Here is a 24,525-nt window from a genome sequence, read left to right as displayed (position 1 = left end):
CAGTTAAGTTATACAGTAGCTATAGTGACTGTGATTATTCCAATCTAAAGAAATTGGGAAACTTTATTTTGATTTATGGTAATCGTTACGCATCTGGGCTTCTGTTTATAAGATATAGCAAGCTTATAAACTAGGGCTCTGTGGAGCCCCATTTTTAAAGAGTATTATGCTTGAATTATGCTTAAAATGATTTGTAAAATAAAAGAAAGAAAGAGCATTTCTTCATCATTTTTTCCCAACTCAAATATTTCTAAATCTTTCTTTACAAAATGTATGTGCTCTCCACATTTGTTATGTGAGGTAGGAATAAAGATTGTCAACATTCTAGTCAGTGTAAAACAGCAACTTTTAATTTAAAGCACATTTAATATATTTTTCTAAAACATTTGCTAACTATGTAAACGGTGTAAAGCTTAAGCATGAAAAAAAAAAAAAAAAACAATGTTGTACTGAAGATGTTTGCAATGTCCTGAAGTCAGGTTCAATGGCACTCACAGGCTGTGACCAAGACCAAAATGTTACCAATGTCACCATGTTTTTATTGCCACATTAACGGTTGACCGCTGGAGTCACTTGGGTATGTTTTTTTTTTTTTTTCTTTTCTTTTTTTTAATACATTTATATAGTTACAGCAATACTGAATGGACAAGATATGGCTTTACAGCTGTGTATTATCAGTAATCATTTTGCACTTCAGGCACTCACCAGAAAGTAACATAGACTTCAGCATTGATACAAATAGTGCATTGGTTAGTTTGATCTGAACGGAATATGCTGTAAGGTTTAGAAAGTGGTACAAAACCCAATTAACAATTCCATCTGTAACAGACTAAATGATAAAATAAGAACCACTGGTTGGAACTCATTTTAGATATATTCAAGCTGCATACACCTTAAAAGCTCTCCAGTGACTACATACTTCCCGATAGGCCATGAAGTGCCATCAGTTTGAAGAGCAGAATGACTGCTTAGCAGGTTATACCATCAGCTGTCTTTCTAATTGATGACAGAAATGATAATTGCTCTTAAAAGGCCACATTTTCAGCAAAACTCACTATTCACCCACACACCTCGCCCATCAATATAATTTGGCTTAATGCAAAAGCCTTCCACAGAAACCAATCAAAAAAAGCCATTCATTTCTATTGGGGTTATTATCAAGGCAAAAGAAAAGATCTTTCTTAAGCCTGTCATCCGTCAGTTGGGTGACAAACAGTCTTCAAAGCACAGGGCTAATACATTTGATGCATGACAATAAAGCTTTTCCCCAAACCTATAGAGCGCTTTGCGTAAGTGGCAGTTGAGGACTTTAAAGTGTTTCTTTGACAAACCACTTAGTTCTCTGATTTTAGAGGGCGAGTAATGATCACTTCAGAGACGCACCACGAGGTGTGTGGATTGAAAATAAGTCTTTGTGATTTTCCAACCAATTTTAATAACTTACTTTAACTCAAATAAATCAAAGAGCCGATCACTATTCTCCAACACTTGACCACTGTTACACAGTCTTTCATCATTCTTTTCCCCAAGGGTGTCTGTCACGGCATGTAATTCCTTCTTTTAGTCTAATTATTAGACTGCTTGTGTCAGTGTCTGAGACAGGACTATTTTCGAGTAGGAAAATCAAGCAGCTAATGAGTAAAAGTTGCTATTTGCATGCGCTGATGTATCATGTGTGATGAAAATGCAAATATGTTAATCTTTTTAGGACTGGAAGCCTAATGGCAGTAACTTATGTATGCATACTGGATGTACTAGCTGTCAATCAGAATCTGGCTACAAAATTATTAAGATCCTTTTACAAGCACTACATGCATTGCACCTATGTGGATAATACAACTTTTTTGCTCTTTTCAGTGATTAATTTGCACAGCTGGAGGAACTGTTTTGAATTTAGGACCTGACTTTGATCACAGCTTTAAGTAAGACTTAAGAACACAATCACATTAGAACATGCACAGATATCTATACCCAGAAAATCATATTGCAAACCCCAGAGAGGATTGGTGAGTAAATCTATCCCAATCCCAGCACCAATTAAAAAATGCATTGACATTTAATTCACCAGAAGCCACAAACCGTGCTCTTTATTTTTGTGACTTGAGAGCTCCTTAAATTTTTAACAGCCTGCTGCCCTGTGATGCCTGACATGCTGTAAAAGAATGGAAGCTTAGAAAAAAGATTATTTATATTTTATATATATATATATATATATATATATATATATATATATATATATATATATATATATATATATTATATATATATATATATATATATATATATATATATATACATAAATGGATGCAGTTGATTCCTTTACCTTGCAGATGAAGCTTGCTCTCAGGGCTCTGCAGGAGGATTGAGCTCACCGAGTCCAGATTGTCATAGCTACTGCATCCCAGTGGCCCCGTTCGTGTCTCTGTCACCTGAAAGAGAATTAGGACTCAAATGAAAGCCACATTTCAAAAACAAGAGTGATTTTGTGTGTGTGGGTGCAAATGTGGGCTTCTATATTATGAGTATGGAGGGAGAAGCACATACACACACAGTATAACTGCATTTTACCCATCAGGGTCTCTCAGTTACTCAAACTGTGCTGATCCTTTCCTTTGTTTCCAATCCTTTCTGTTCCGATGTCTTTTGTTTTTACTATTAATGCTTTTTAAGAATAAAAAAGAGTCACATAAAAAAGATTGCCAAACCGGAAAAATGGCTGTTTCTTGCTATTGTCAGTCATTTTAAAAAGGCTTGCTTTATAAGTGACTTACATTTAAATACGTGCTAATTGCTCTGCATTGGAGTGGGTAAATTTTCTCAACTGCAGACAAAGACACAGTGATTGCACAGTTTTACCATATATTATGAGTGGCCGTTCTTTTCACACGCTCTAATGCCATGACTGCACTGACTCAGTTTTCAAAAGAAGTCTCAGTTGCATTTTAAATAACACCTTTATGCACACATTTTAATTTAGCAGCTGGTGGCATGCCTCAGTTGTTACAAAAAATCAGATATCTTTTAATGTCACAAGGCTTTTTGATTGGGAAAAAATGCAACCATTTCTTTTTGTTCTCTTTCCAACAATAGTATGGCTGTGGCTGCGATGCTGCTAGCCCAGCTCAAACGCTTTCAAAAGAAGTAATGAAGCTTTTCAAATGTTACAAAGCTACCCTAAAATATGTATGTCACTGTTTCAAATTCTGAGCAGTTTGCACCTGGAAAGTCAACAGTAAAAAAAGGAAATGCCTTTCCTCAATAATTTTTCACTCATGATCTTTTCTTTCTTTCTTTGCTTTCATGGAAAACAATTTAACTATTATATAATATACAGTTTTGGCAGGGAAAGAGATTCTACCAACTGCTTTACTAACAGTGAACACTGATCGTTGTGTCTTTCAAGGGAAGGACTTCATCCATTTGGTATATTCGAAGCAATCGATATGCAATATGAGATGTTCCTATGCAGTTTTATGCATGTTGGAAGGAGACATTTTTAATATACACATATCTAACAAACATGACAGTAATTTTGCTCATAGAAACTGCACCTTTAATTGACATTTTAGAAGGAAGTGCAAACAATCAGTGTGCATGATTGTGCACACGTGGCGGCAGTTATTGCCACAAGATGCTAAAATATTGCAAGGAGACACAGAGGATTTTTCACAGTCATGTTAATATGTTTGGGATGGACAAAGAAACAATCATCAAAACCTTGGTTATTCACCGGCATTGCCATTTTGGAGCTGTTGGATGAACTCAGGATGGGTTTGGAGCCAGCCACTAGGATGAGTTGTGCAATACTGGCAATAACAAAACTCTTTGTAAGTCTGCACTTTTTTGCATTTAGGTTCTTTCAGTACACAGTAACCGTCACAGGTGGGACTCCCAAGCTCGTTTTTTAGATGTGTTCTCTGAAACCTAAAGTTCAGTGGGCCAGTAGGTCATGGTTATCAGGTTTCCAAGCACTCGGCAGCCATGTAAATAGGAAGAAACGGGACTTTTTTGCAGTAGCTTCATTTGTGCCCCACAAAGACACTGAGCATGTGTAGACAAATTGCAAACACATGCATTTGCTGATGCCAAAGGCATACTTACCAACGTTACCAGAGTTACCAGAGATACCAACGTCCTGGGTCAGTCCAAGGTTCTTTTATTTTAAAAAAATGTTTTTTTTTTCTTTGTTTTTTTTTCCCCCGAGTTCTGAAATGGCTACATTGGAGATGGTTGTCAATTTAAATCCTCAGCAAAAAATAAATGAGGCCTACATTAGAAACAACAGCCTGTGTTTTATTCATTCATGTTTTATTTTTTTTAAAGTGACATAGCATACTCCCTACGCTTCATACCCTCCACTGTTTCCATACTTCTTTTTATGTTATTTTTTTCTTTTTTTCACCTTCTATGTTGATATTGTCATTTTTCCTCATACACTGTTCCAATCATTTCATAAATGCTATGAACATGTTTTCAAATTTGTTCCCATAAAGGTTTGGGTTTTTTTTTTTTTTGTTGGTTTTTTTTTGTGGCACTCAGATTTTTTGCTGGTTTGATTTGTTAGCTTCATAAACCACCCCTTTCATTCAATTGAGCGGAATTTCTATTTGCACTTTCTTTCCAAACTTGTCATGCCTCAAATAAAAAAATGAGCAAAACCCTAATTTTAAAAGTGTCACGTTTCCACCTACCACTATTTAGCAATCACTCTCAGTAAAGGTGGCTGTACCATGGTGTCTGTGTGGTTCTAGAATGTACATGCCAATTACTACACACTAATTAGGATCTTAGTCAATCCGACCCTAATGGTTTTCATCTGTTTAGACAGTGAAAAATGTTTTTTACAAAGCCACAAGCTTAGTAACTATTACCCATTCAAGCAGGTAGTGAATGAAATAATAATAAACACTTCAAGGTGAAAAGGTGAAGTCATACAAATGTAGGAGAGAAAAATGGGACAAATGGACAAAAACACAGGTTAAATGCAAAATTATGTAATTCAAATCAGAACGTAAAATCAGGATCTTGAGAAATTCCACCTAACCGCCAATCTGACAATAACTAAATCTTCATTATGAATGCTGAAAGAGAAAATAAACAAAGAAAAGGACTATGGTCGACAAAACCCAGTTACTTTCGAAAGCCTTTGACTTTTTTTATGTATGCATGAGTGTATGCATGTGTGTGTGTGTGTGTGTGTGTGTGTGTGTGTGTGTGTGTGTGTGTGTGTGTGTGTGTGTGTGTGCGTGTGTGCTAAATAAACAGAGATGGAGGGAGACTGAAGCGTGATGCCATTTTTCCTGTCTTTAATGCTGATACTGTACCAGATGGTAGGCTGACAAGCAAGAAATTAGCAGATGCATATCTTACCCTTGGCATCAGGCTGTTGGGGTAGGGGTGCTGGAGGGTGTGGGGTGCTACAATTGATAGACAGGACCAGACTTTCCGGAGGAACCGTATGATCATGATGTTAAATTAATATGCCCTTGAATATAAATTTCCAGTTTATTTCTATTCATATATATCCTTGTATGTAATGTTATGTTGCTTTATGTCCATATACAGTTTGGTGAAAACAACAGGACTGAATCTAAGGCTGAGCTTGCATCAGATAAGAGGATATCACATAAGGATTGTAAGGGGCACTTGTAAAATATAATCAATCAAATAAATGAAATACTGTATATTCTGCATCTGGTTGATGCTAATAATAACATAATAACATAACAGAATGATCTATAAAACTAGTATTACTCACATGATTTAGAAAAACATGAAATAAAAATGACTGTGCAGAGATAGTTTTGTAATTATAGGTTATGCATAAAGAAAAAAAGTAGAATTGAACAAACGATTGTTACGTTTCAGGCTCAGAGGTCACTGTAGCTCAGATATCCTGTTGTACAAACTACTTTTTAACAATGCGACCACACTGCTCATGGAGGAAATGCAAGAAATTCGTTGAAACTTTTAATTAAATTACATGTTTTAATTAAACCTTCAACGTTGACTCGAAAATGTTTCTGATTTTTTAAACTTTTTCTTTCTTTTTCCTAAGCTTGAAGCAGTATCAGACTGGTAGACAGTGATGTTAAATTGGTTTAAGTGCACCCATTCAGTTGTAAAGTAAAATTGTCTTAGTAAAAACCAAACAGAATATCCCCCATGAAATTTGTGTTGATTTGAACCGTGACCTACATTAACTTATTATGTTGCAACTTAGCATTTATCCAGCTCATGTGGAGCTTCAGATTGCACCACACTGTATTCATGTCTCATAAAACAGTTTATGAAGGTGTAATCACCACCTGATCAGCAGTTTTCAAGCTTCAGCTAATTTGTGAACTTTGTAATGAACTTCATGGGCTTGCATGGAGTGCATATGCAGATTGAACATGACTTTTCAAAAAAGTTGCTGACACTGCTCGTTGTTCTCTCTTTGTTCTGCTTAACACTAAGTAACTTACTGTCTTAAGCAGGTTTTGCATCATGAATGATCAACATTTTTGGACAAAGTGACAATCTTTCTTTACCATGCATGGACTTCCTCCCAGATGGCAAATCATGTTTGCACCAGCAAGCTGAGTCACTTTAAAAATCGTAGTTTAAGGCTAATAATGTGCTTAAATGTAAATGTGCCTTTCTACATGCAGTGTGCCTCTCAGTTATTTTTCCTCCAAGAATTGCTTTTCCAAATAAAAAAGCACACATACCCAGCTTTATGGATTAAAGACTGACCCCCCCGTAATCTGGATGACCTTAGGAGAGCTGTGTGCAGCACTTGTCTTTTCCATTTCTCCAGCACACTCAATAAGAGTTCAGTGTGCCAGATTATGAAAATGGAGTTTAACATTATAAAACTAAAAGGAGCAATCAAAGTACTGAAGTGGGCCGAGGGGGACTTAGAGGATTTGGATTATTAAGCAGAACACAACAGTGGAATCCCAGCAGGCCCAGTATATATCACAGTGTGCAGTCAAAAATCACAGTTCTGGAACATGCTCTCTAATTGTCATCCGCCATCAAGAAAATCATCTATCCAAATAAATATGAGATGCTGCACACAGGATCACTTTCTGTATTTTCTGTGGCAACCACGTCTGAACATGAGCTATTCCCCAAGCCCCAACTGTTGGAAACCTAAGTTTTCTTGTTTATGCAAAGTTCTTTGCTTTTAAAAACACAATATTTCCTGTGGTGACAGATGCAGCAGCAGCATTGCATGGAGCCTTGTGTTCATGTGTTGAAGAGAAATTTTATATATATATATTTCTACTTTCATTTTACATTAAATCCATGCAAGCATTTCTCCTAATGCATAGTCTGTGCAAATGTTTGCCAGCCGAAGAATAATCACCTCAAGTTAAATTTTCGGTTGGATGTTTACATCAGAAATAATGCACAAGTTGTAAATTAGCCCAGGATTTGTCTCCTTTCATTTTGACTTGAATTGGCTGAGTTGACCTGCTTTAATTAGGTACATAACAAACAACATACTGTGCACTCTATTTACTCTATTCTGCAATCAATGCCAGGATGTTTGTGTATTTAGGCACATAGGCCTTTCACTTTCCTTCTACCGTATTATTGACCTTTCTTATGCACTTGCCTTCAGGAAAGCACCAATTAAAAATCTCTTTAGGATTTATGCCGAGTTAAACACAGAGAGGTTAAATCAGCAGTGTAAATGGAAGGCAAAGGTCAGGTAATGATACATAAACACTAAGCAGTGCAAATAATCTGATGGAAAGTGGCCTAATTGCAAAATAAACCCACATTGTGATGCCTGAATGTGAATTATCAGGGAAAAGAAAACACCCAGAAAAATTGGTGATTAAGTAAATGCTATATGACTTCTATTTTCCCTTCTAAATTACAGCGGCAGAAGCTAAGAATTATTTAAAACCCATAAAAAAATAGCACCAATTCACAAAAAAAAAAAAAAAAGAACTCACGTTTAATGATATAGTACAATTCAGTCCATGGAATCCTACTTTCCAGTCCAACATTATTAATCATCATCCAAATCAATTCAATCCCTTACAATAATGTTCATATACATTTGTCTATAAGGGAAAAATGGATTGTATTGAATCTTCCCTTTTACATCCCACTGCCACAATTAAAGCAATGTATGTCCTCCTCCTCAGAATTTCCTCAAACCAATCAGAACAGATTTCATTTGAAATCTACAAGCATGTAGGTTTTTATGTTTGCATCTTCTCTCCTTACGCTCGGTCCAAAAGCAGACATATTAAGTTGACTTGTAATTCTAAACAAATCCATTGGACCACATATGGTCCTTTGTCTCTGTGCTGGCCCTTTAATGGACAGGCAAACTTTTTTGGCTCTAGTTGCCACGTGACCCTGAAATGCATGAATTGATTATGAGAAATGAATGAATAACTTGAAATGCATGAAATATCTCCATATCTCCAACTCTTGACTTAATTTGAATAATTTCAAATAAACACTGCAGCACAGTGATACAAAAGACATTATTATGCAACAGAAATCACCCATCAGTGTGTACCGACTGTTTCACTGTGCAATAAAGCCCGTTTTTAATAAGTTCATTAAAGTTGTACCAGCATATGGAGAACTCATTATTTCTATAATTCCTTTAAATAGACTTGGGAGTATAGCGTTCTCACTTCTGTTTTTCAGACTCTACTTAGAGAATTGTATTCTTTGAAACCATACCTCACATTAATAAAAATGTGTCTAAGTTGCATTTACACTTGAAAGACCAAAGAGAATTAAAAGCTGGTTTGAAGCGGTGTGAGATAATGCAAACAAGGGATGAAGGCTATAAGATGGATGGTACTTGGAAGAATACCGTAAGGTTCAACTGTCTTCATTACACATCTCTGCTGAGCCTTCCTAATCTGCCCATCATCTGCCATTTTCTTAATGACTTGCTATTTATGGCTACATAGAAATGAAGAGACTTGCTCCCTAGTAATTCTCAAACCCTGGCAGAGGAGGCTCTCTAAGGACTTTTTTTTTTTTCTGCCTAGTTCATAAATAGTGTGTGTGACTTCCCGCAAGTCACACTGAAGGGACGAGGCAACGGAATTTTACACGTGGCAGCACATTTCACTTCTTAATGTTCTTTCAATGTAACTTTAAGTCACAGAAACTGATGAGCTTCCTAATTATAACGCTGACATTCTCAATTGTTGTCACAAAAGCAACGATAAATCTATCGTCCTTGTTGCAAATGCAAATCAGACGCAACCTGCTCCAAACTTAACTTCTGCTGTCATCAAAAATATGGGTCACACATGTTAAATTCCTCACTTCGCACAAGACTCACACATATAGGGGATAAAATGAAAGATAGGATCATTTGACTGTGGCTGGCACACTATCACCACCTACAGCACTGCAGCATCATCAGGAAATATGCATATTGATTGCTGGTGTAAATCTGCCCAGAGTAACTGTATGAATAGGTGACCTTGTGACGGATGCAGTAAGCACACCCCCCTGTGGGGATGCACACTTACTTACACACATCATGCATGAATGAATACAGTCTACACAGTCAGCCACACAGTCATGTGCACACTTGTGCCGTCATGACAGCATGCAAGCACACATGCACGCACAACACAGTTAATTCCTCATCACACTTCTTCCTGCATAATCACACATTCCTGCAGGAAGACACTCAGTCGTAAAATTGACATTTTCTTTCCATTACAACACTCCATTGACTATCATATTTTCATTCCTAAATGACCCTCCCCACTGGAGTCCTAGCTTGAAGCAATCAAGTTCAGCCACACAAAGAAAACAACCATATGTCATTTATTTTCACGAGGAGGGAATGATATTGTTCCCAGCAGGGCTAACCTCGTATAAACTCTATTAGTCAACAGTACCTTTAGTACGTTTCAAATCTATCCTTAGGTGTGTCCACATTTTTGACTGCTAGATGCTCGAACTGCGAAAATGCACATGGTTTGTGACTCAGCACATGGCTAATGGCTCTGTGCTGAATGACTTCTTGTTTTGTTTGAAAGAGTTTTGACATATATGAAAAAGAGATAAAAAAAAAAAAAAAAATGAACAACAGGATATTCACCCTACCTTACCTTACCTACATGATCTCATGACATAGTTACCCCCCGATTGAATGGCTTAGTTAATTGAGTGTCCACATGTGCGCTTGTATACTGTTTTATATTTACATGAGGGTACATTGTTGGTTTATCTTGAAACAGGAACAAAAAAACCCAAAAACTTTTATTTAAACAGATTTTTTTCTACATTTACATTTATAATTAGTTATATTTTTGTGCTTGGTTTAAAAACAAAAACATGTCTCTTGGTAAGGGCTAGAAATGCTAAAAAAAAAACAAAAAAACAAAAACAAAAACAAAAAAAAAAAAGCCCATTGAGACTAAATTATATTCCCTGAATAAATCTTTTTTTTTTTTTTTTTCACATGCAGTTTCTATCTGCATGGCCAAATTAACTGTGTTCGCAGCCTCAAAAACAACATCTCCAATGCACAGCTACAGAGATTCTGGGGAAAATACTGAGAGAACATATGAGATAAGTCTTGGTTTTGGTGAACCTAATCAAAGATGAATGAGTCAGAAGTTTATTCAAGGTCAGGCAAAAGAAAGCAATGTATTCTGCAAAGAGAGCACACACTATCCTGGTGTTTACGGCACTTTTCCCATTTAACTCTCTGGCTCTTATAGATTTTTATCATGTTATAAAAATCTGTTTTCTTTTTCTGTTTTTTCCTTTTTTTTTTTTTTTTTTTTTTTTTTTTTTTTTTTGGTTTGTTTGTCTTGGATTCCATTAATTTTAGCTTGCACAGCATGTTTAACCTGTAGGAGTCCGATAATCATCATCATTGTATAAGAGCCTTCACAGATGTCTGATGTCATAAACAACAGATCGATATACACCTTGCTGGTTGCCATGATGTTTGCTTACTGTTTTGCTGCCTCATTAGTGGTCTGCTAATGACAATTAGATAGATAGATAGATAGATAGATAGATAGATAGATAGATAGATAGATACTTTATTCCAGATTATTATTATTTTATCATTATAGGATGATTATTCACATATAACTTGCTTAATATAGCAATTGGTTAACATTTGACTTAATATAATGTCATATAATTCCATCAAACGTTTGGTTTAAAAAAATGCTGATTTGGAAACATACATTCCCTCACTCAACTTATATATTTCAAATGAATTTTTATTTTAAATTTGCTCATTATAATCTAGTTCTTTTTTATTTGAATATATTTATCTGGCACATCTGCCACCAAATGTGTGAGAGTTTTTACTTATAAAAGCTGATTATCTTCTTATTTAATATATTCATGGAACACAGCTGTTTCTCATTTTCTTTCAAGGGATAATGCTATAATTTTGATTACAGGAAGAATATATATGGGAAAATGCAACCTTGGCTGAAAATCATTGGGGACATTTTGTTAGAGAGGAGACATCCTCCAGCTTGTCACTGATATCCTCAAAATATCCCTCCATTCTTAAATTACAGCCTCTATTCTCTTGAGGATCACATTCAATAGCTGTCTATTGCTAAACAAGGTTTAAAGTCATTCTTTGCTGAGTCTTATTGCTCGCAGTACAGCACAGGCTACGCACTGGAGTAGAGACAGAACAAGTGGCTGAGCTGTAATTTGTGTTTGCTTTTGATTTTTCACCAATCCACCGGATGAAAGATCAGTAGGATATGACAAGCAAAAAAAAAAAAAAAAAATCAATATATATATATATATATTTATTTTCATGGCATAAGACCTTTTTATTTACTCATGTTTGTCAAAAGTTGGAACAGTGGCTCATTTTGGAAAGCTGACATTTATTCTTTGAGCAATTTTCAAGAGCAACCGTCAGAGAAGTTACTTACAAAATCATCAATAATTGAGGTTTAAAAGAAGATAGTTGTGACAAAACAAGTCTGTTTTTATTCATTTATCCTCATATTGCTAACATACGCAAGGTGTTTTGTAATATGGTTGGTAGCTGTACAGATCATGTATATTGTTCAGTAACAATGCTCCACTGACAGATGCAAAGCTAACCAGTGCACTGATCAGTTTCTCCAACAATAACAAACACTGACTTTCGAACTGTCAACGGATAACAAAATGGCTTATTGCTCTCATGTGGTTACATGACCTGACTGCTCAACATGCCTCATATTTTATTTTATTTTTATTTATTTATTTTTATTTAAACTTTATTACAGACTCATGGTCCACTCTAAGAAACTAAAAACAAATACACAGACAACTAAAGACCTCTAAACTTTTAAGAGGCAGTCATACCAGTGCTTCCAAAACACAGATGAGTATCTAACATCACTGTATACAGGACTGGAACAATACAAAATCACATTATTAACAGAGTCATTCAAACGATTTATGAATTTGAACATCAAATTCCTCAGGATAGCAGGCAAAGTATTTACCCGGCTAGACACAAAAAGGTCACTAGCGCTGGTCCATCTTGGCTTTTTTAGGAAAAGCCTCAGTGCATCATTGTATGCCACCACAAGTCTTTTATAGCTGGCCTTTTTATAGCTCACCCAAAGATGTGCCGTGTACAGAGATGAACAAAATGCTTTAAACAGAGTCAGTTTCACCTCTACAGAGCAACAGGAGAATTTTCGAACAAGAATGTTTGCTTGAGCATATAGAAGCCGGCACTGGCGATACATGTCCTCATCATCCGACAGACAGTCTGTTATGATGTGACCGAGGTATTTGACAGTATCACATTCTTTTACAGTAGCCCCAGACAATGTAAAGACAGGGAACTTTAATGTCTTGTCCTCCTTAGTTCGACAAAACATGATGACACTTTTAGCAGGGTTTGTATTGTATATCATGTTGTTCTCCATACACAGAACACACATTCAGCAACTGCTGGAGTCCGGCTGAGCTAGGGCTGAGCACCACCAGGTCATCAGCGTACATGAGGTGATTAATTAAAGCACCTCCAACCATACATCCAGTTCTGCACATACTCAACTGATTAGACAGGTCATTCATATAAAAATTAAAAAGAGCAGGAGATAAAATACTGCCCTGTCTTACACCATTACAGACATTAAAGGGAGCAGATACACAGGAGTCCCATTTAACCTGCATGGTCTGATGGGCGTACCAGTAAGAAAGGCATCTGATGAGATACTTAGGCACATCTGCCTGATACAGTTTTGTAAACAGTTTTCTATGATTTACACGATCAAAAGCCTTAGAGGCGTCCAGAAAGCACGTAAAGACTGTTGAGTTTTTCTTTCTATAAGTACTCAGCAATTCTTTCAAGGAGAAAATACACATATCCGTGCCATGGTTAGCTTTAAAGCCAAACTGATTGTCTGTAGCAGTAATACATTTTTGAATCCTAGTCAAAAAGATACGTTCCACAACTTTGGACAATATATTGGCAAGTGCAATGGGTCTATAGTTAGTTGAACTACCCACTTTTCCAGCTTTATCTTTTATCACAGGCACTAGAAGAACTGTCATCATGGGGTTAGGGATAAACCCATGAACAACAAATGCAGTGAAACATAAAGAAAGAAGAGGAGCCAACCTCCCACTGGCAAGTTTGAGATGTTCAGCAGAGATCTGATCTACTCCAGTGGATTTATTATCTAACAAGTTATTAATAGCTTGATACACTTCATGAGATGTGATCGTTTCAACATAATCAACATGCTCCACACAATACAAGTCACTAGGAACACAATTGAAGAGAGAACAATAGTGATGACGCCAAAGATCAACTATCAGATTTTGCCCAGTAATTCCATCTACAGTATGAGGAAGACATGGTTTACAGTTATTGAGAAATTTCACTTCCTTCCAAAAAGCTTTACCATCATTGTTCAAAAGTTTTTTAGCCAGAGAATCAGCTTTCATTGTTTGCTCGTTTTTACATATAAACCTAACAGCATATTTATATTTTGCATTTGCCTTCTTTTTGAGTTCATATATCGGCCCTTGTCTTGGTTTACCAGCCATAGCCCAGGAATATGTAGCATCACGGGCTTCAGCTTGATACATAGCCACATGAGTGCTCCATCCAGGCTTTGTTTTACTTCTCTTTTTGTATTTATAATATGGCTTACTTGCATTAATTAGTACACTGATAATGTCAGAATACATAGATGAGATGTCAGCCCTATGCTTGGAATTAGTACAGTTATAATTTTTACACACAACAGCCTCCCTTGGCAATGTGATGTTACTCAATAGATCATCAGTGAGAACATAATAATGGCTAAGGTCTTCTGTTGAGAGGGCAGACCAGTCCAAGTATTCTCTTTCACCACCAACAGACAGAAATGTGTCAGGGATATAATCAATTCTGACAGACATGTACATTGGTATGTGATCAGCAGTGGACATATATAGAATCCTCATGTCTGCCAGAGCAGCATGAGCGTCAGCAGTAGAGATACAATGGTCCAGCCATGAGGTACTATGCCATGCTTCACTTATGTATGAATAGCTCTGAGCAGGTAATAGTACTTTACTTGACAAAATTAGGTTACTATCTGTGCAAAAATGGGCCAAATGTTTACCAAAGGCAGAATTATGGTCCAGAATATTTGCATTCAAATCCCCGATTACATAGACAATGGTAGACTTTTCATTATCAATAAAAGAACTAATACAACCAAGCTTATTTAAATACTCTTCTTCATTTTGACTGCATTCATAAGGAGCATACACATTTAATATAACAAATTCTTTGCTTGCCTGTGTCACACGAATAGCGATACACCAGTCAACATTAAGTCTAATAATGTCAATCAGTGAATCCAGTCGCTTATTCCATAAAATTGCGACACCACCAGGAATTCTTCCCCTTTTAATACCAAGGCTAAGGTCGGTGGAAGACTCTCCAGCCCCAAGGAAACTGCCATGAACAGAATTTAATCCATTAAGATCCTGCGTGGCAAGAAATGTTTCTTGGAGGCACAGAATATCACAGCGTTCAAACAACTGATCGACAACAATCCGGCGAGCTTTATCATCCGCGCTCTGAGTTAAGCGCAGGCCACGACAGTTGTAAGATATGATTCTTATATCCATAGCGGGAATTAATCATTGTTTGCTTCAACATTTGGTGCACGCATTGCTCCAGAGGCAGCAGCAGTGGCGTTAGCGCCCACGACACCTTTACGAGGCTCATAATAACGCCTTATAAAAGTTCCCTCCGGCCACAACTCTGGATTATACATCGTATCTACTTCATACTTGCCTTGGGTTTATATTTATAAATAGTTAATATAACTATGTATTTAACCCAACTTAAAGCTATTTGATGAAGGAAAACATTCATATGTCAGTGTACTCAGTGGTATAAACTAATGCTCAGCAGTTTTAGTCATTGCACGGTCGGGTTTGCATTGATCTATCTGAATACATTTGCTTATTAATTTCTCTGCATCATCAAATGCATCTAAGTGTAAGAATAATCTCTATTAATTTGCCTCTTGTTAAAAATAAAGTAAAACAACACTAAATGAGCTCACCGTGACTAACAAGGTAATGAATAATTCAGATGTCAAATGTTCACAAGTTTCACCACAAATTTCTGACCTGCTTTCAAAGCTTGATAAGACAGGAAAAGTCTGAAAATTTCAGCAGTATTGACACATGTTCACATCAGGTCTCACAGCAATACTAAATCAATACTGGAGGAGCACAACTCTTGCTCTGTGTGTTTGTTGAGCCATACTTTCTGATGGACTTTGCCTCCACGGCGCAATATGATCATAGTCTGTCTGCTGCAAACGTGACTGGAGAACTGGAATTTATGCATTTTACATATTCATTATATATCTTTCAAATGATGTAATACTATTTTAAACATTTTCAATATTAATCATCCCCCAAGGTAATTGTTATCTACAACAGCCATAGCATTGAAATATTTTACTGCTGTAAACATGCAGCAGCTTTCTTTGGAAAGAATGTGACCTGGATTTTGCACCGTCTTTCAGAATAAAAAAACAAAAAAAAAAAAAAAAAGAAAACAGTAGTTGTCTATAAATCAAATCATAGCTAATATAAATGGGTATTCAAAAAAAAAAAGAAAAAAAAAAAAGCCACAGGGATACTGGATTCCTGAACTAAGTATTAATCACTTTTCACATCTCCTTTTTCAAATTAGACTGGGACCTGGTCTGTTTGGTGAAATTAATATGATCCCAATTCACAAAAGCACTTCAATGAGAAAATAAACTTTAGTTTGCTTTCTGCGTGATGAACTGTGGCAACTTAAGGAAACATTATCTAAAAATTTAAACCAAAGCGTTTTAAACATATTTATGCTAAAAATAAAAAAAAACAAAAATAAAACTTTAGCTGGTGGACTCTGGTCATTTTATCTATTTTGTTTTTAAACAGTTCACTTCATGTATTTTGGTGTTCTTAAATATCCATTTAATAATTACTGAATAATTATTAAATCAAACTGATAGCTTAATCAATTGTATAAGCTTCCAGTTGGTTACACATAGCTACAAAGTTGTAGTGATTTTGTTAAATATGCTCACAAAAGGGTTTCAAAAATAATGTGATAATGGATAAAAGTAAAGGTGCCTATTGTTTACTATATTGATCATGTTTCCCAAAAGCAATTAAACAAACGCAACCTGGGGGGTGATAGAGTCCCAGTGGTACAGTTGACCATTACATTATTACACTCAAAAGACACAATATGTATAAAAGCCCAGACTCAATGTAATGTGAGACAACTTAATGGACATCAAACCTTGTACCGGGAAGAGCTGCAGCCTTTTATGTTACTGGCGCATTTTGTTTCAAACAAACAGTGCGAGTGTGCAACCATTGCAGCTCTACATAATTTCCTTCATGCATTTTGCAGACACATCTTTTTTTTTTTTTGTTTCTTTTAGTTTAACAGACCTTAAATCTTATCCTCATAGAACAGCAAAGCATGTATGTATTTCAGTTAACTGTAAGCAGCGATATGTGAGATAAAGGTTATCTGACGTTTACTAACTCGGTAACCTGCTTAATCACAATCCATTCCCTTTTCTAAGTTCAAAGCCTGGCTGCTTCACATGTGGTTTAGTTCCATCAGTTTTGATAAGCAGCCATGCAGTCCACTTGCAGCGGCATGTGTGTAAAAGCACGTGTGCTGTATAGACACTGGCTTCTCAACATCCCATGCATTGCTTTCCCGAGAAACTGACTCAGCAGCAGCCACTGTCAGGTCTGCTTAATTTTGTCATGCTTGACTTCCTGCTACCTGAAGTCTCATCTGTCAAAGCTGCTTAATCCACTTGTCACTCACAACAACAAAAAGCTGGGAAGGTGCTCTTTGAATGAAGACAGGGCTGTGGAGTCTTAGTGGGGTACGGGGAATATGTACTGGTGATTTCAGCACAGATGTGCAAGCACAGGTGCAGGGTAAAAGCTGTGTTGGAATCTGCATGTTATGAAGAATTTCAACACCATCAAGTCAAAGCAAAATAAAAGGTAATAAATTAAATAATGTAAAAAGCATAGCAGCAACATCCAGCAGTATAATTAAGTCATTGTCACAAATACGAGTGCAGGAATGTGAAAGTGGAAGTTAAAATTTCTTTGGTAAAGCTTTTTAAGGCTTTTTATGTATAAGGAAATCAAGGAGGGAAGAAAAAAAAAAACGACTTTATCAATGTAAATTCCCCTTATTCAGTTCATGGAGTGCCTGTAGTCCAGGAGAATGAAACATTAGTAGGATGGAGCAGCTGATTGTGGTTTTGTTTTGTTAATTATAGAGAAGACATTTATTTAAATCAGTCAATGACTTTTTAATGGTAATATCTGGTGTGGGTGTGTTCAATAAAGGAATAAAACTCTAAGCTAAGAAAGTAGTCTCTATAAGCTGGAGGCACTCCAGTATCTCCATGGTGCAGCTTGTTTTCTTTGCCTTTTTTATTTTTTATTCATTCATTCAAATATGAATTGTGTGATTGTGGAGGCATGGAAACAGACATGTCTAAATAATTATGACCAGCAGGGCTTGAAATTAACACCAACTAACTCACTCAGAGTATGTGACATTCGACTAGGGAGAGATAATAGAAATCCACCTGCAGCTTTCCTGGATGAGAATTTCTAACTATCTGTGTAATAATTTGACTAATTTTTTTGTTTGTTTGTTTTTGTTTGCATTTGGCAAAAGAAAAAAAACATGTTTACAGCTTTATTGTCAGTTCCGTTTTTATGTACTGTTGAGTAAGGCCATTTATGAAGTTCATAAGGATATCACATTGTCAGTTTTTTCACACACAAAAGCTGTAATTCCCTAAAAGTACATCTTAATATTATCATTACCAGGGTAAATGAAGAAAGGAGAGAAAAGAAGACGTCAGAGACTCGTTTGTGTGCAAAAAGTCTAATCTACATGCCAAACCATGTCAACCTTATAATCAAGTCTGCTTCGAAATAGAACAATGTATTCCAGAAGCGGTTCAGTATATTCATGTTAACTTTAATGTAATTTATTTATAGTGTGTCACCATCATGCCACCCTTTCAGATTCCCGTTGTCAACATTTTTGCTCTTTTAAATATTATGTGACAGTCAAAATGTGTTTGAGTCACAAAATGTTGTGAAAACATGTTTCACGTTCAGTATAGCACAAAGAAGCTGAAATCAAGGTTACATTCATGAATCAGAATGTTATCACGATGTTTCCACGATTGTTTTATGTTTTGTTGTGACACCTGGTTGGAAATCCAGTTTATTTGTTTGATGCACTTAAGTAAAATGATATATCTACTGAATTTCGGAAAGACTACATATCTTTTTTGTAAAAAAAATAAATAATAGAAATAAGTTGAAAATCTCTTGTAAAAGGAAAAAAAAAGAAAAGAAAAGCAAAGAAAAAGGAAAATGACAAAATGAAGCCAAACTGAAAGCTGTATAAACGGTTCCTTAACTTGCCCAGAGTGTGTTAATCCTAATGGACATAACTTTATAGCAGAAATAACCATGCCTGGTAAAAAAAAAAAAAAAAAAATTGGTTCTGGTCTTTATAAGACATTTAGTGGAGAACTTAAAGTGGGACTTTTTATATAAAACTTCTAAATTATATGATAATTTGAAGTTATGCATTATTAATAGCAGGGCCACATTGAGTGACAGATGAGTGTTATGGCCACTCCATAATGGACAACTATAAAGCTCTCTCACTTGAATCAATCTTTTGAACAGCACTTCTGGCTAAGAAAACCCAACATAGTAAAAGATATGAGATTTTTACACAGACGTCCTGAAGCTACTGACTGGCATCACGATGGATAGATTTCTTATTGTTCAGAGTTCACACTTAGTGCGAACATTGATCATTATTATTAATAACAATCATTCATAAAATCATTTTCTTTTCATTTGCTTCTGACCAAAACTTTAACTTTTCCAAACTTCATAAGTAAAGCAAAAATGACTGCTGGGGTTAATTACTGAAATGTGGTCACAAGGGAGGTATTTTCCCAAACTCTGACCTATTTGGTTTTACTATTCCACAGCCCCAGATTTAGATTTAGATTTCTCAGCTTTTGTATCTGTAGTTTCCCTGAACATATCAACATCATGTGACCGTAGTGGACAGGCAGTTTTTTTTCAGCTTTCTGTTAATACTCTTTTATAAACAAACTTTTATTCATTTCCCCTATTTAACAATCTCAACTCTTATTACTATGAAATATCTTAAAGTTGTTTATAATCTGGCGGCTGCACGGTGGCGCAGTGTGGCCTCACAGCAAGAAGGTCGCTGGTTCGATCCTTGGCTGGTTTGGTCAGTGGCCTTTCTGTGTGGAGTTTGCATGTTCTCCCCGTGTATGCGTGGGTTCTCTCCAGGTACTCCAGCTTCCTCCCACCATCCAAAGACATGCATGATAGGTTAATTGGTCACTCTAAATTGCCCCTAGGAGTGAGTGTGAGTGTGGTTGTTCGTCTCTCTGTGTGGCCCTGCGATGGACTGGCGAGCTGTCCAGGGTGTACCCTGCCTGTCGCCCAAAGCCAGCTGGGATAGGCTCCAGCTTCCCCGCGACCCTGAATTGGAATAAGCGGTTCGGAAAATGAATGAATGAATGAATGTTTATAATCTGTAATCAGAACACATTTTATGAGAAGTGTTCACATACGTTTATCTGTATCACATCATCTGTTGCTGACTGAGGTGAAGGTAAGGTGTTAAAATGACATGTGAAGGACTGTACACTGTGTTTCCATTCTCCTGACAGCTCATTTTCTACTGACTGCCTCCTTTCATTAAAAACAGTGCAAGTGGCACAACCACAAAGAATTCTAAGGAGACAAGTGGCAAAACATCACAATTAATGAAATTTGTCTTTTCTCCTCAAAATGTTCTTAGAGTTTTGAGTGACTTTATTGTAATTTAGAACAGTGAGTATAGATGGCACTAAGTGTCTACTGTTTCCTTTATGTACTTTACATTAAAAATCAAAGAATTAAACCTATTTAATGAAGTAAAATAGTAGGATTATTAAATGCCTGTAATGATGGTAATATACATTTTAAAATGAAGTCTGTTTATGTAACCCAACTCTTTACCTAATGCACATAACAAAGCACATCACATAAAATCAAGTCTTTCAGTCATCACATCCACAGCCCTACTAACAGGTGCAAACAAATGTGTGTCTGGATGTGGATGTGTAAACTACACTAACCTTGATGGCATTGGTGGATATCTGGATCTCATGCAGCTTCCTCATCGTGCCATCACGGTCAATGAAGTAGGATGAGGCCAGCTGGTGAAGAGCCTCCACATTCTGAGTGGCGTTGGCAAGCTTCCTGTCCAGCTTGTTTTTGGCTAGGTACATAGTCAGTGCCTCCTCACCTATGGATGAAAAAGAAGGGAAAAAAAAAAACGTATAGCAACATTATCATTACATTATCAGGAGTGTTCATGCATATCTCTGAAATTTTAATAAGAAGGTTAAGTTAGAGTCTCAATTAAAGAAGTAATATAATGTCAGAGGGCACAATATAAATATTGCAATTCAGACTTATCTATGCTGCCAATACAGCTCTTAGCATAATAGATAAGTCGGAGGTCTAAATGCCAAGGAAGTCAGTTTTAGTTTGAGAAACAGGATGCCCCAGTTTTCCAGGAACGGTCTCCATATTTGCTACTTTATCCCCAGCTGGCAACGTCCCCAGAAATGTCCCTGGATTTACCCCTATTGGGATGGCATTATTTCCAAGAGAGGTCTAGTGATATAGAATTTGCTCCTCAGTACCACAGGAATATTATCCAGCAGAGAACAAATATACTGAATGAAATCTGAGTGAGTATTTTTTTTTCCAATTACCCTATGAGGGAAAAGACAAATAGAGTGCAGACACACAAGCAGAAAGTAGCATTACAAATAGCAGATATCTAATTATTGGAAAGAAAATTAGAAAAACCAAGGTGGAGGGTCTGCTGCATGTGGTGTTATAGCAACATGTAGCTTATTCAGCTTGTCTCAGAACTTCATGTGTATATCTGCTCTGTGGCATTGTCTGATATGTCCCTAGATCACCATAGTTACTGACTCCCTTTTACTCAGATGTCCAAAATTACTCATGTGCATGGATATATCAAATAACTGACCCACATGTTGTGATATTAACTGTAGATGTGCAAAGTTATTTATTTCACTTCAATTAGTTTTTAATCTAAATAAGATGATTTTTTTTTCTTTTAGTTTCATAGATTTGTATCAAATGTGCTTTTATACCATAGACACAAAGAGAGAGAACATTTTTGATTGTTTCAATTATTTTAAAATAGGCATTAATCAAAAAAAGACGGTGACAGTTCCTCACTGACAGTTCCACATAACTGAAACAAAATTAAATAGCATTATCAGAATGAGTCATCATTGCTGGAGGTAGACTCTACCATCATGGCTGTTTGGGTCAACTTGAAATCCTCACTTATTTGCTCAGGGGAACACTGAGTTCTCACCTCTAATATAATGTGAATTTAAGATCACAGCCACTAAAATGAGGTCACATAATGACTGTGAATATAAAAAAAAGAGACTATACTGCTGCACACAGAATAAAAATCTACATTGTTCTAATGTATATCTATAAATGAAAACCTGTGCACAGAATTAGAAATGGAGAGGTCAGAAAAAAGACAGTTCACATTCTGCGTCGCCACATTTATATATTTTTATGCACTCTCTGTTAAGTTTAACTGTTTTCAGGTAATAAAAGAAGGGTGAGATTAAAGAGAGCCATTGATCTTTTAGTAAGTGTTTGTTGGACTGGGAATATAATTAGCAAATGGGTTGAATATTTACAGAACACTACATAACCACAAAATCTTATCTGATAGTCATATGCTTGATTGTTGACATACTATGAAAAGCTAAGCATTACAATAGCCCTCCATCTTCCTGAACAACCAACAAAAACAGAGGCATAAGAAGCAAACAGCAACTTAGTGAAAGTTTACACAAATTTTCCATTATATTACAATGAAGAAAAGTAATGTGCTTGGATCTTTTTTCAATAGCATGTAATAGAGCTATTTCAGTGCTGTGAATGGTTATTTGGTTCCAAGTGATGCATTGGAATTGGTCATTTAACTGCTGGTCACCATGACCAGAGGCAAATAAGAGTCAGAACTGATGTCTCATGCCTGGTTAGAGCACAACCAGTGAGGAGACAAGGGCCCATTCTCTGATGCAGCCATGCTCTCTCTCCCTCAGGGGTTAGAAAAGTTACTTATACACACTTGACTTACACCACTGCATTCAAATAATGCCTCTATATCAAGGATTTGAGCTCTATTTTTTATCAAATTTAACTTAGCATGGCATGGAGGTCTTTTGAACAAAACCATTTTGTAGTTACTTCTGCCACTTACCTGAATAACTCAAGAAAAAAAGAAAAAAGTGTGCACCTTTCTGTAAGTAATACAATGAGCCACATTATTACAAGGCACCTTACTGGCACTCTGCCAGAATGAATCAGTTCATGCAGAGTTTATGTGTTTACAGCTCAAAGGGGATTTTAAAATATTTTTTAGTATCACTGTGAAGGTATGTTTATACATGTGTAGCTGTAATTAAAGTAGTTTCAGCAACCATCTTATTTACATATACTTATTCATGACACCTTGCAGTCACTGACCTCAGCAATGTTCCTGCATATTATATATATATATATATATATATATATATATATATATATATATATATATATATATATATATATATATATATATATATATGTATGTATGTATATATATATATTTATATATGTGGTGTGTGTACATACAACAAAGTTATTGAGGTCAGTGACTAAGATAATGTCCTAATGTCGTTTTAAAGTATTAGCATGACTAAGAGTGCTCCATTTAGCATAAATGACACACACATTGTGAGTTGTTTTATGTAAAACATTAAAGCAGTTTGTCTGATATGATAAATATAAAAAGACATGCCAGTTGGAGACAAGAGGGCATTTCATAAACTATGTGGATGTACCACCACAACAGATGTTGATGGTATGAAATTGACTAGATGCATCCTGCATTTAGTATTTTATGCACCTTTTCTATTTTTCTTTTGTGTGTTTTTAAAAAAATATTTGCTGAGTAGATTATATTGGTAAAATAACTTTTTATTCAGATGGATTAAACACACACACACTCTAAATACATGACTAATTTGCAACAAGCTTCAGTGGAGAGCAACCTTTACCGTCATGTAATGTAATATAGAAAGTGCAAATGTTTACTGAGGTTAAAACATTCCAGTGACACAGCTCACATAACCAGCTTTGTGGGTTACAGTCCACCCAGTGTCAATGAGGATTTTTGCCAATATATGGTGCATAACAAAAGCATTCAGACTTGGTCATTTAATTGCTTTATATGTGAAATACGCCATTTACATAATGAAATATGGTCCTTAGATATGACACTAGCAACTGGCCACTATTGTTTCCTGCTTCTGTTAGTGGTCCATGATCTTCTTTTATTCCCTTACTTCATACTCTTTATGCCTATGCAAATTAAAAAGACATGAGTGAGAAAGACACACATGCATGCCAGTTCAAGGTTTCACAGTAAAAGCTGTCAGCTGAAATTGAGAGAATTGTCCATGGACTTCTGATATATGATTGTAGGCTGTTTGTCACGAAAAAAGATGTGATCGAATTTAATTACATGGGTGTCCTGAGTTAACTTGCGATTAGTTAACTTGCAAGCGTATGAATTTCACATTTTATCCGTTCTACATCTACTGTTACTGTATATTCATCATGTACACTCGTATAAGCAGTTTTGTCCCTGCAGTGGTTGGCCACTTCCTACATTTACCCTGTCTCAGTTGAATAAGAATATATAATTTCTGACACCTTCACCTTTGTTTAGAAACAAACATGCAAACAACATGCCTGAGTGGCCTGCAAGGCTGTGTGCTGTTTCCAAATTCTTTAGTTGATCCA

At 36.0% G+C, this 24,525-nt stretch overlaps 1 protein-coding gene across 1 annotated transcript in view; it reads right to left on the bottom strand.

Moving 5' to 3' along the window:
• Positions 1–24,525, bottom strand: part of brinp1 (bone morphogenetic protein/retinoic acid inducible neural-specific 1) — a gene marked incomplete at both ends in the record, with an annotated part of 82,538 nt that overhangs the window by 23,561 nt on the left and 34,452 nt on the right. The window contains 2 exons of the mRNA XM_079256600.1: positions 2,324–2,429; positions 20,742–20,911. Of these exons, the coding sequence (XP_079112726.1) occupies positions 2,324–2,429; positions 20,742–20,911 (276 nt within the window). The remainder of the gene's footprint in view (positions 1–2,323; positions 2,430–20,741; positions 20,912–24,525) is intronic.

Source organism: Telmatherina bonti (assembly GCF_933228915.1).
Source record: "Telmatherina bonti genome assembly, chromosome: 17".
In the NCBI taxonomy this organism is placed as follows: Eukaryota; Metazoa; Chordata; class Actinopteri; order Atheriniformes; family Telmatherinidae; genus Telmatherina; species Telmatherina bonti.
Note: the sequence above shows the minus strand (reverse complement) of the source record. Positions and strands in the feature narration are given on the sequence as shown.